The sequence below is a fragment of the Hemibagrus wyckioides genome, linkage group LG16 (genome assembly GCF_019097595.1).
Source record: "Hemibagrus wyckioides isolate EC202008001 linkage group LG16, SWU_Hwy_1.0, whole genome shotgun sequence".
Classification (NCBI taxonomy): domain Eukaryota; kingdom Metazoa; phylum Chordata; class Actinopteri; order Siluriformes; family Bagridae; genus Hemibagrus; species Hemibagrus wyckioides.
The window spans coordinates 3,485,537-3,499,357 of record NC_080725.1 but is presented as its reverse complement, the minus strand read 5'-3'; the positions used below and the strand labels follow the sequence as shown (position 1 = coordinate 3,499,357).

General features: G+C 39.9%; 1 protein-coding gene across 32 annotated transcripts in view; it reads right to left on the bottom strand.

The window, feature by feature from the left end:
• dlg2 (discs, large homolog 2 (Drosophila)) overlaps positions 1-13,821 on the bottom strand; it is a 228,577-nt gene that overhangs the window by 47,532 nt on the left and 167,224 nt on the right. For 15 of the 32 annotated variants that reach the window (XM_058411078.1, XM_058411085.1, XM_058411081.1 and 12 more), the window contains 5 exons: positions 11,876-12,012; positions 9,444-9,588; positions 8,523-8,682; positions 4,486-4,545; positions 1,966-2,121 (listed from right to left, as the gene is read on the bottom strand). In XM_058411078.1, the coding sequence (XP_058267061.1) occupies positions 1,966-2,121; positions 4,486-4,545; positions 8,523-8,682; positions 9,444-9,588; positions 11,876-12,012 (658 nt within the window). The remainder of the gene's footprint in view (positions 1-1,965; positions 2,122-4,485; positions 4,546-8,522; positions 8,683-9,443; positions 9,589-11,875; positions 12,013-13,821) is intronic. The other 17 variants (XM_058411086.1, XM_058411090.1, XM_058411108.1 and 14 more) reach the window with 7 other exon arrangements.

The following is a 13,821-nucleotide window of genomic DNA, read 5'->3' as shown; positions in this document are numbered from 1 at the left end:
GGTTTACGAAGCTTAGATATCGCTCAAGCGCTGCACATAAGCCCTGATCAACATTCTGTGAGCATCCAGGCTGTGACCTTCAAAGACTCGTCAATAAACAATACAATCAACAAACCCATCCTGGGGCACACTGAAGGGTCAAGGGGTTACAGAAGGCAGTAAATGACACTAAACAAGTTCAGTCGCTCAAAAACTACGGTTTTATTTCACCCCACCTATTTGCCAGGGGCAGTGAGAATCACATGGACACCTCCAACTCACACTGTGATATATGATGCAGTGCTTGCAATAAATACCACACATACAGCTTATTTTTCATGTATCCCCACAATATAGCCAAGTCTGTGTCTACATGCTGTTAGCATAGGTGAGAGGTCAGGACAGTTAGCTATATCAACCATCAGGCTGCAACCTAGCATTCCAGAAAACACTCCTGAACACAAGAACCCCTGGCACATATTGATAGAAGCACTTCGGCTCAAACTGGTGCACTGCCCAATTTCCAAAAATTCTTTTCTCCAGGAAATGTTGGACAGTTGCAAGTCCCAAATCTGTGCTAAAAGTGTACATCATCAGTGTGTATAAGGCAGTTTTAAAAGCACACCAAAGCACTGTGAATGTCATCTCAGTCAGGGTCCATAAAATCATTACGGCTATTCTGAAATGGCTGAGGCACCTCCCTCTGCCACAATTCCCTAAGGCTCCTTAAAGCCTCTCCTTCTGACTTGATGAACACTACAAAGATGTCTCTGAAAACTGTAAAAGCACACCTTGCATATGCTGAGGGCCAGATGACTCTGGGGGGAACTTAAGAAGAATCCAGGATTCACTCTATGAATCAGATGATTGATCTTCTACATGCTTTACGGTGGCCATCCACTCCTCTGTTATGGAGCTAAGACAGGAGGGGTTCCCTTGTAGAAACAGATTCTAGCCCACTGGGTGGTGGATGTCATTACCATGGCTTATATACAGACTGGACTAGCATGACACACCGCTCAACGAGAAACATTTCCTTCTCCTGGGTATTATTAAAGGTCCAGGGAAAAATGCTTGTTAGAAATTATACAAAAACTGTGCCATATATCAGAACTTTATTGCAGATGTTAGGTATATATACAGTATATATGCTCATTAAGGTGTTCGGGGGATTCTCACTGCCCCTGGCAGTTCTAGGTAGTATATAATCACAGTTATATTGTATATGTAAGTAGCATTTATTGCAGAAGGTTTGCAGCAGGGCAAAAACCGAACAAGCAAACGAGCAATACATTAATGGATGCATTAGAAATGTTATGAAGTAGTGACATTTCATTTTTTTTCTCCTTAGAATTAAATGTACACAGATCAGTAAATTTCCTGGGAGCCATTCTTTTGGAACAACAATAGCAAGAATATGAGTTGGAGGTGTATTTGCATTGGTAAAAACCTATTCAGATAAATAAAACATAATGACTCTTCCTGACTGGAAATAATTATGCATTTTTTAACAGATACAATCAGTGGAAGATTAGTGGTAGAGGATTTATATTTTAAAAGCAATACCACATCTGCATTTTATGCACTTACCTACCTACTTTGGCTGTCACGTAATTGCAATAACATGGTGAAAGTCATTGTTAAATGTCACTACTTTTTACCTAATTTTTTTATACACAGTTTTAATGTCTCTGTTTTTTGACAGAGAAAACCCACTCATGGGGTGCCATTTGATATTGATAGTGTAGGTTGCTGAATTAAAGTCTTTTATTCTTTTCTCAGTAGACAAGACTGTCTATATAGATGAGGAATAAGACACACCTGGGTGATTTGTTGGGTGTGTCATGCAGGGTAGCAGGTTGTGGGTAGGGCACTAAGGGGTGTAGGTCAGGGGGTTTTATTGTGGGTGGAGCATGCAGGGGACAGGTTATGGGTGGAGCATGCAGGCATGCCTTACTGGCATGCAAAGCATTAATTGGTCAGTACCTGGTAATGTCGGAGTCTGGGAGCACACCTACGTGGTAGTGGGGAAAAGGGACGGAGTGCATTGGGCTTTTATCAAACTCCACAGGGGAGTAGTGACGGGGAGAGGGAGCACGATCACACAGTTTATTCACAGTGCTGTAAACTGGCTCTGGAGGCCTAGAAAGGAAGAGAAAGCAGAAAGCAGAACATGTTTGTTAGTGTGCGTGTGAGAAGAGAGAAGGAGAAAGAGAATGAGAGAGAAGGACAGAAAGAGTGAGAAAGAGAATGGGAGGAAGATACCTACAAACAATAATCTCAAACAAGCAACATCTTGCAGTTTCTTTTTCTTTTTACACATTCACTCGTTGACTTCACATTGTACTACATTGACTCATAGCACACATGTATAATGGCCTTGTTGAAGTAGAGATCTTTGGGGGAAAAAATAGCATGTTTTGTTAGTACCACTCAGGACCTCAGAGACTCCACATTCTGCCTGGTTGGGTTTTTAAGCACAGTTTAAATCTGTACTGGAGTGCATAGAAGTGAGGCTTCAGTATTACTGGTTCATATTTTATATGAAACAAGCAAAAATTTGTACCATAAACTGACAGAACCATCAGCCTTTTCTAATACATTTTTTTTTAAAATATCTACTTAACTGTTTGAATATCGTAAATCAATCACACTGAAATACAGAAAAGAGAAGGTTTTCATTTAACTGTTTCATCTACACTGACCAGGCATAACATTATGACCACCTGCCTAATATTGTGTTGGTCCCCCTTTTGCTGCTAAAACAGCCCTGACCCACTGTGTATTCTGACCCCTTTCTATCAGAACCAGCATTAACTTCTTCAGCAATTTGAGCAACAGTAGCTCGTCTGTTGGATCGGATCACACGGGCCAGCCTTCGCTTCCCACGTGCATCAATGAGCCTTGACCGCCCATGACCCTGTCACCGGTTCACCACTGTTCCTTCCTTGGACCACTTTTGATAGATACTGACCACTGCAGACCGGGAAAACCCCACAAGAGCTGCAGTTTTGGAGATGCTCTGATCCAGTGGTCTAGCCATCACAATTTGGCCCTTCGTCAAACTCGCTCAAATCCTTACGCTTGTCCATTTTTCCTGCTTCTAACATCAACTTTGAGGACAAAATGTTCACTTGCTGCCTAATATATCCCACCCACTAACAGGTGCCATGATGAGGAGATCATCAGTCTTATTCACTTCACCTCTCACTGCTCATAATATTATGCCTGATCGGTGTATATCTGCCAGAAGATATCCTAATTTCAATTTTATGCAAAAGAAAAAAAAAAACTGACAAACAATGATTAGTTAAAATTCAGGGTCTTGTAGTTGGCATAATTAAGTCCTTTGGACAAGAACATATAAAGATAGAAAGCTTGTTCCAGTCACTTTCCATAATCCAGTGAAACAACCTGAATGAAACAACATTTATGTGCCTCTTCTAATCAATAATACATTTCTTCTGCCATGAATATCTCTCAGTATTACATTACTTTTGTTCCCCTCTCTCATACTGTGGGAGATCAGATCTAAACCCCAGGCTAGCACAGTATGAAGAGATAAAATTAGTATAATGTGTTAAAAAAAAAAAGATCCACAAGGCTTTGTGTTTGATGGAGACACATGCACCATGGACAGCAAAGATGCTCAAGAATAAGAGAGTTCCAGAACATATGAACACAAACCATGTATATCATGTGTCCTACAGTAACGCTGGTAATCTGGGATAGACTCCTACATGAAAGCACCTCAGTATAAACCAGATATCAGATATCAATATTTTCAGCCTCATTAACAAGTGCTGCAAAAAAAAAAAAATAATGTTGGGAAATGCAGGTCATCTAGTAGAGTTTAACAATATTCAAAATGGCAGCTCTATAATGTTATTATCTATATTATCTATTTACTTTTATTTTTATCATGAATACAAGTCTACACAGCAGCCCTCTGTACACAGTGTACACAATAATATACAAACCATAATGCAAAACAAATCCAGCTGGGATTTTTTAGTGCTTTTTCACACAGCTTCTTATCACTTCCCATCGCACAGTGAACACACACTGCTTTAACACTTACTGTGGCTGGTAAAATGCGTCTCTGTTGATTGTGTGCCCTTCTATTGAGAGACACGATGATTAAGATTATGCTAACTTGAACCAAGGATCAAATGCTGCCATTGAAAACAAACACTCACAGCACAATGTAACCGAAAAGAATCGTAATGCTGGAGTGGAAGGTGAATTATAGTGTGTAATTTAAATAGGAACCAAGACAAGTGGGAGGGACTCTCAGTGTATGACCTATATTTCCTGAGAACATATAGCAGGCTGTTGTGACTAACTACTAGACTCACCATTCATAAATACGGTATGAACTGATGAATCTTAGTGGTGGAATATGACTGTTATATACTATGTAGGAAGTGAAGGTCAAAATAGCATCCTCAGTTGGCACTACTCTTCATGTCCCAAAGAGTCTCAGCCTTAGTGTTTGCTTCTCACCTCAACTGGAAGTGCTGGGACTCAAACCTGTGGCCCTCCCCGTCATCTAAGGAGGGATTTCTGATCAGAGAAAAACAGCAAATGAGCCACAAAACCACCGCAGGCAACTACATATTTAGTGGGCTGTGTGAAAAAAAAAAAAAAAAAAAAAAAAGTGTTCATTTTGTGCGGACGCAGCATGCAGACTCCAAGAAGATACAGACAGCTGGACACACATTCATACACCCGTAGACACAACAGAACAAAACAGAGCCTTCAGTGGGCACAGCTGGGCTTCAGACACGACTAACAGATGAGCCTGAGTGAGAAGTGAGCTCCGTTTAGCTATGATACAACTACTACGGCTTATCATTAAAGGGCATGTGAAGCATGAGCATGTTTATGATGCTAAAACAACCTGTATATAGCTGACACCCAACAGAGACACGTTTGCTAAATTCGAGATGCTATAAGACGTGCAATGCTAAAAACTGACCTGCAGTATATTGTCTCAGTGCTGGGTTTAAAATTCGAAGCATGCTTTCTTGCAGTAGTGTAACAGATGCTTAGAGAATTTGTAATATTCTGAATAAACAGAAGGAGAGAGAGAGAGAGAGAGAGAGAGAGAAAGATGGGGGTTGGAGAGGAAGTAAGGGATGAAAAGCAAGAGAGGACAAGAGAACAGGAGGAGCTGACGGATATAAAATGCACTAGACAGGCTTTGCTGCTTGTGCAGATGATGTCTCATTTAATCAGTTCCTCTTTCTCTCTTCCAATCTTGTTTCCTCTCGTCTCCTCTAGTCGCACAAGCCAGACAGCTATCACTGCAGTTGTTTTCACTTTAGTGTGGTCATGGCTTGCTTACTTTCACAGAAAGAGGACATTTGACTGATATAAATGACCAACCACTGATGCTCCATAGTGCTAAAAACTCCTCCTGGAACAAGGAAACTTTGACTATTAAAGTTTTAAATTTTGTTATTACAGTGGTGGATATTACAACATGTCAAAATGATTATATTTACAGTATATTTTAGGTCTTATAGCTATTGTCTGGTTTGACAAGTTATTTTGAATCGAATGGCTTTAATCCAAAGTCAGTCTATAAACAATGATGGACTGGCCCTAATGTGCTTTCTTTCAGTGGAGAGTTCAGAAATAAAAGCTCTATGAGTCTAATAAATGGACAAATAATGACTCAACACATTTAACTAACAGATCCTGTTCATGAAACAGTACTGAAGGGATTTGTGGTTTTTAGATTACCGTTAAGCTAAACTAAGATGCTCACAAACTTTAATCTTGTCATCTTATTCCAATCATCTCATTCCTACCATGGAATTACATTGGAAACCTTGTTCTGAACATCTTGGCCGGTATTATTATTATATACATGATCCAGGGCTGAGCAGTTGAGGTCATGACTTACTGTTTCCTGTCTGTTTCTGGCTTTGCATATGGCTTGTGAAGAAAATGATCTCTCTCTCTGGCTATCTCTTTCCTAATCATCCATCCTTCATCAGTTTTTCTGCTCTTTTAAAGCTGTAGAGTTACAACTCCTGGTGTAAATACACCCAGAAACACACAAGCAGCTTCATGTAAACTTCAGCAAATAAAATTCAGCAATCTCTACAGTTATCTAAAACAGTGTGCTAAAGCAGTATATCTAAAGCTCAGCATGTCAGAGTACTAAACAACACTACATAATGCTCGAGCGCTGCTCAAGTAAAACTGCAAGGAAACTGGGAACCCGAGACCTTTTAAGTGAAATCACTTGGATATCTTTTACACGCCATGCAAGAAGGAATCGATGAAGGAATTACATTTCATCTTTCTAGTGGACATGTCCTTCCTGTGGTAGTATTGTGTGTTATGAGGCACAGTACTGGTGTATAGAGTGTGCTCCACTTAAGTACAGGTTAGTGAAAGTGTGTGTGGCTTCACAGGCATGTGTGTGTCAATAAAAAGGTCATTTCAGTGTTACTTCGGAGAGTATACTATATCTTAATCTAGTCGCTTGAATCTTTGAAAAAGGAGCTGTAATGGGACCTTTTTCATATTTAATTTAACACGTTTTAGGGTTTAAATGTAAATTGTGGATAAACAAATAAAATAACAAATAAACACTGTAGTCCTGTACTTATTGCTATTCTTGCGGGGACATTTGGTCACCACAAACACACGCATTTACACGGAGCTCTCTATTCGGTCAAAGCTGATCCATTATTCATCTGTAAAGCCATGTCACACATTCCCATTTATTATGCAAAGGGGTATGACACTTTGCAATGCTAATCATCTTAGCCAGAACCTTTCAGTTACTTGTTAAAGAATCTAAAGTCAAAACTTGGTGACCTTCCATTACAAGTGTTAGCTTTAAAGGCATTTAACTCTCCGTATACTAAATTTAGAGCTCTTCCTTTACGGCATTACCAGGAGATCATGGGGAAAAGAATGGAGATTAAGCTAGCTTTGCAGAAGCAACCTGCTCTTAGTCAAGCACAAGGATGCAGCACTAATCCCAGACTTACAGCTCCAGAAAGAATGCTCTCCAAACACTCCTACAGCCCATTAATAATACTTTACAAACTATTTTCTGCTTCATCTATTAGTCAATGTAGCTTCGTATGCATTCCACATAATCCTCGTCCAACTTTCATCTATGCCTACCACTCTTACTGAAAGCTTTTTTTATTATTATTATTAATGCAAAACCAAACCGACTGTCATGCTTCCTGCAGAGAAATAAAGTAAGATGAAGAGCTTGCTTGAGATAAATCTAGCATCTAGAAGTCTAGATAGCATACGGTACAACTGCAAATACTGCAATGAGTGTGTTATATTACACTCATTCTCTAATTTTACCTGAGTATCGCTTTTTTTTTGTCATGTATTGTGCACTTTCTGGTTTGTCTGGAACGTGAAAGCCGCATTTGTCTTGGTGAGGGAATTAGGGTAGTTTATAGCTACTATAATTTAAGCGATAACAGAAACTTACTTGTCTCATTAACATTAACATTAAAGGTAACTATAAATATTTAAAAAGTTAATATCAATTTTCTGTCATTAATACATTGAAAACTAATAAATTTGGCAAATTGCCACTTTGGAATGTAGTAATTTAATGAATACAGTCTACACAACTTGGTCGATAAAACAATTTAAGTATCTAATAGAAGTAATCTAAGGATTAGGAGGATCTAAGAGTACTCCTGCTCTTACATCATTACTGCAAAATATAATGAACTGTATCGATGTTAAAAATAAAAGAAATCTGATTATATACTTACTCATGCAGTCCTGTTATCAGATTACTTAAGTGCACATAAATGTTTACTGCCAAAATTGTAGATTTGTATAAACCAGGAAATATCTATCTACACATTTGGTTTACGAATGCAAGCTTCACTTATAGTAGAGAATCATATGGGGGTCGCTGTTCAGCTCTATGTCCGTTTCAGGTCCGGTGAGCTTTCTAAAAGTCCCTCATCAAGGTTTGTTCTGGCCAGCTACTCTCAGGTTTTTATGCTGAGCATCCAGTCAAAAATATCTCCTGCCCTGAAGGAACCATATGGCTCTTAAAATAACCCATAAAAAACGCACACAGACAAACGAACCCGGATGCCATCTGCTCTCTGCAGAGATAAGACGAGCTCAAGATTTTAACGTTTATGTGCAGTAACAAAAATAATAGACACTTTGGAAAAATTTTTTATAGCAGATCAAATCTCCTACACTCCTATTAAGCAGTACAAAGAAAGGTACAGTGTGTGCTGTGGTCAGCCTTACTGCTATGTTTAGTTAAATTCAAGTAATGAGCACACACACATTCATACAGGATGTTTAAGAAGGAGAAATGACACCAGAGACAGAGTAGTGGACTAACACAGGCAGACAGAGTGGAAAACGAGGGGCATGAAATCCCAAAGCAATCCCATCACGAGCTGTGATGATTCCTCCTACACTGCTTTTTGGGATTTCCACACAGTGACACACTGGGAAGGCGGGATCTACACAGATTCTACCTGTGGCAGCTGGCAGAGAGAAGAGGAATTTACCGTAAAAATGAAAAGCCATCCAACCTGTTAATGTCCTCCTCCCCCAGCAGGTGGCGTGGCAGGGGTGAGTAACGTCCAGGGGAGATGGGAGGAAGACTGGACTTATACTCCAGAGTCCCGTTATTACCAGAGATATGATTATCCATAGCAGGGGAAAATGCTGCAGGGAAGGACAGAAAAAAAGACAGACAGGTAGAGCAGAGGAGAGGAGAGGAGAGGAGAGGAGAGGCGAGGCGAGGCGAGGCGAGGAGAAAAGAGGAGAGGAGAGAAGGAAAGAGAAGGAAATAGGAGAGGAGAGGAGGAGAGATGAGAGAAGGAAATAGGAGAGGAAAAGAGAGGAGAGAGGAAGACAGAGAAAGAGAGAGGAGGAGAGATGAGAGAAGGAAAGAGGAGAGAAGAGGAGGAGAGAGGAGGGGAGAGAAGAGGAGAGAGGAGGAAAGATGAGAGAAGGAAAGAATAGAGGAATGGAGTGGAGAGAGGAAGACACAGAAAGAGAGAGGAGGAGAGATGAGAGAAGGAAAGAGGAGAGGAGAGGAGAGAGGAGGAGAGATGAGAGAAGGAAAGAGGAGAGGAGAGGAGAGAGGAGGAGAGATGAGAGAAGGAAAGAGGAGAGGAGAGGAAAGAATTGGAGGAAAGAGTGTAGGAGAGAGGAAAGGAAAGTAAAAGGAGAGGAGAGGAGAGAGGAGAGGAGGAAAGACAGTAATCAGCACAGTTGCATATGATATATTAAAACCCTAATTCACTTTCACTTTTCATCTCCTCTAACATTCCACTTTAATTGAAATAAACACATTCATCAGCAACTGCACACCTCTGACAAATTCCCGACTATACATACCTAACAATCTGCTTATAAATGATACCAATTATCTTATTACTGATGCAGTGGTGTGTAACAGTGTATTCATCATTTCTACTCACAGTGGGTAATATCGGGAGGCCCATAGGGATCTGAAAGGTAAACACTAGTGGGCTTTCCCACCTTCAAATACACAACATCTGATGTGTTCTTCAGTATGGCTACTGCCTCCTCATGGGTCACCTCCTCCAGAGTGTAGTTATTAACCTGAAAAAAAAAGAGAGAGAAAACATCGTTTGTCTGTAGGCACAGTAGCGCATGTGTGTTTGACTTCACAGTTCAGTAGCTGATAACAAATCAGTGCTCCTAAAGGTATCCTGCATGAAGGGTTACACACTGGGGAATAGGAAGCTACTGTTTTATATGAAGAATTCCTTTCTATGCCATTACAAAACGTCTGCTGTTAACATCCACAACAGAATACAGAATACACAAATAGAGGCTTACAACCTTTTCAGTAAAAAACACCTTTATATAATTCATTATGTAATTGAAATGTCTCCACAAGTGTAAATTATAGCAACCCAGTAACCCCATGGAAAACCTACATATTTCACACTACAAACCCGGGTGACTAAAGACTTTTTTGAACTGCTGCTCATGCTGCACCACAGGGCAGTGTAACACACTCAGAGGACCTGGCCCATAATCTGCCTTCTTCCATATACATGAGCTCACAGATACCCAGGTCTGTCCAGTGTTAGTGTGATTGACAAGGAAGACATAGTATGACACCCCTTCCAGCCAGAGCTAATTTTGCCCTCATGGCTCCAGCTGTGGCATTTGAAACTCGTGATGCCCTGATGACAGAGCAAATACTTTTCTGCTGTGCCAAAAACACACTGAATGTATTCAGTTTATAGCATGTCTTTAAACACTATCCTAATCAAAATATATTCCAGATCAAAATCTGGAAGTCTGTAGCTGCTGAGCATAAAAGCAGCAGGGGAAACAAGAATAAACATTAATATACCATTTGTTCACTTTCTTAATATCTAATGAAATGTTTTAAAGTAAACTGTGTTTTATTGAATGAATAAATCAATTAATTTTCATAATTTTCTCCAGCCAATTTTCGCAAACATTTAGATACAACTCAATCCCAGCAAAACTGAACTGCTGGTCATTCCAGATGATTCATCCCCAAGCTCAGGATCTCGCAATATCTCTGAACATCTCCCTTTCGGCCACTGCTCGCAACATTAGGGGAAACCATGGACAATCAACTGTCCTTTTCCTCCCACGTTACTAATAGCACACTAAAAGGTCATGTCAGTTTCTTCTGTACAACATCAGAAGGATTTTTCCACACAGGCTGCTCAGGTGCTGGTTCAGTCAGAACCTGACAGAGAGGCAGGTCTTCCTCAGTGCAATTCATCCACTGCAAATGATCCAAAATGCAGCTCTCCCACACCACTCCACTACTGCGTTTCCTCCACCAGCTTCCAGTAGCTGCATCAGATTCAAAACACTGATGCTTGCTCACAAAGCTAAGAATAGACCAACGCACTCTTACCTCAAAGCTCTTATTAAAAAGCCCCACACTGTACCTCGCTCCCTAGCACAGCTCGACTGGTCCCACCATTTGTCAGGGTAAAAGGTATGTATACATCTAGACTCTAGACATCTAGGTGGTGGAATGAACTTCCCCTAGATGTCCGAACAGCCGAGTCACCGTCTTCAAACACCAGATGAAGACCTACCTCTTCCTGAAGCACTTAAACTAGCTCTTATTTTTCCCAGTTTGTTTTATTTATTGTCGCATGTTGTACCATTGTTCTGGCACAAGCACCCAAAAAATATCAGTCTATCAGACTTTCACTAGGCTACATAGGACAACTGCATGTGATTGTCTGTAACTACTGCTGAGAAAAGGAGAACTTTGTCATCTGCCTTCAAGAAAAGCACTAAATGACCAATGAATTGGACAACAGTCATGTTTAAAAATGAAGTAAACATATTTATTACTTTGATGTGTTTGATATTCATTGTGTGCTTGTGATCGTATATACTGTAAGCTGCTGCAAATATCGCTGCATTTGATGTACCTCAGAATTGGGAAATTGCAATGATGTAATTTTTGACTTCGTGCATACACTATAAAGTAGTAATAAAACATTGACATCTCCATGTTTGTCTTTCGTTAGCAAAATGCTAGCCACCTAACTATATATATTCCTCCTCATAACAGCGATCTGTATAATCAGTGGTATAGACTTATCAAGTCTGTATGTTGATTGAAGTAAATCATATATTTGTATGTACAGTATAAATCATTTATTTATTTAAGTTAAGGGAGGTTTTTTTTTTTTTCGTGTCATTTTCCGGCCCAATGTCAGGAATTATAAGTTACAATTTTTAGATGAATGCAGCAAAAGTTGTATATGAATGTCTGTAGATTTGATTCTCAACTAAGCAATGTGGTTGCAGGTCTCTTAAGCTTTCGGTTGTGAAGTCTGGCTATGAGTAGAGCTGTAGATTCCTGGATGCTCACCATGAGGAGCCTGTCCCCAACCTGTAACCTGCCATCCTTCTGCGCCGCTCCTCCGTCAATTATCTTAGTGACGTAGATGCTGTTATCACCTGGAATGTGCTGGTTACCGACTCCACCCGCGATACTGAAGCCCAGCCCTGCAGGAAAGAATCACACATGATACTAACAAGTACACTAACACACTAATATACACTAAAATTAATTAAAAATTCATCCTTATTAAAACAACGCTAACGTGACAACTAGACCACAGCAAAAGAAAGAAAGAAAGAATGTAATCAGCTTATAACTAGCCTGTAACTTGCATATTTAACACTTAGTAGCTTCGTCATTCAGCTTCAGTAACTTCCAGACAGCTAATTTGGCCACCTCTAACAATTATTTTAAAAAGTAGACCTTGCTTCATGCAGCAAACTGATACTAATGAACAAGTCTCTACTGCAGAGAGGGAAATGGAATTAACCCATTGAGTATATGGTTGTCGCATTTCATATTAACATTTTACTCACAGGGTTAGTACAGTGTCCTCATACTATTTACACAGTGATAAATCGAAATGGAATCACTGCTCCTTCAAGCTGTCAAAGGAACTCGCTTGACTCCATTCATCCAGAAGCTTTTATTAAAGAACCAAAATGAATGAATTAAACTTTTAATGAGGCACATTTAAATCAACTAGACAGAAGAATGCAATTAAAATGAATACGATTGCCTCAGTGCAAACAGAGGGAAGCATTCCTGCTGTGCGATGCTGGTTGCGGCGCTGCAGTGTGTGTGTGTGTGTGTGTGTTACAGAGATCAGCCTATACACACTGTGTATATTTGTGCATATGTAATGCGCATTTGTAAATAATGCATCAAAGTGGCGTATGCATTAAAAAAAGGGTTCTGCTTCCCTCTGTCCCTAACAAGAATCTTTAGACACAAGCAACAAACACAGCCAAGTGGGAGGATCTTGTGTTTTGTTTTCCTTTGAGAATGCCAGCAAGGACAAGGGTGTATGTGTGAGAGAAATACATATTGCAAACTGCAGAAGAACATATGTGAAAGGTCATGTACACATGACGGATGAATGGAAAGGAAACATTTGGATTCGGATTTTAAGAATGCTACATTTCTGTCCTAATGGAAGCACCAACAGACCCTTCCAGACAGGTCATTTGGCTAGCTCTTAGCAGTTTAAACAAACAATTTAGCCACTCGAGTTTGTGTTTCTTGGTAAAGTTCTCTTGAATCTGAGTAATTCCCTCTTGTTAAGCAGCAAAAAAAATAAAATAAATTACCAAGGAAAAATTGGGTAGCAGATGTCTGATAGACTTTTAATAACCTCGAGTCATCAAATATTGCTCGCTGACACCACTAAATTTGTGCACTATTGATTTCAACCCAAGCAATTTCATCGGACTAGTTTCTGCACCACACCGAAAATTGCTTTTCTAAATGGTGTACATTAATTCTGTCAAAATTCCAGCACAAAAAATCCAGTCCAGCCATTATTTTTTCAATACAGACAAAGAGACTCTGTTTTGTAACACCACTCCTGGTACAGTAACATCATATGGCCCTGTTTACACCTCGCATTTACACGCATCCTGGATGATCAGATCACGAGCGCACAGCCTAGACGTAGAACTGTCACGGGAATCCTAGCAATTTAAAAAAACAATCCTAGCAATCCTAGGAATCCTGTACCTGTATGGACGGTTTCAACAGTTTTTTTTAATCACATGGTCTGTTTACAAAACTTATACATGAATAACGAAAAGCAGCTGCTGTCGTTCCCACTGTTTTAGCATCGCCTTTAGCCATTAGCCTAGCTGCACAGCTATACTCTTCAGAGCCATTTCCAAACACTTGTAATGATTAGATATTTTCCTCCAAGGTCAATGATGCAGGTGGTCCTTTGTTGCTGCTGGAACACATCGAGGTTTAGTTGTGGCTGTGAT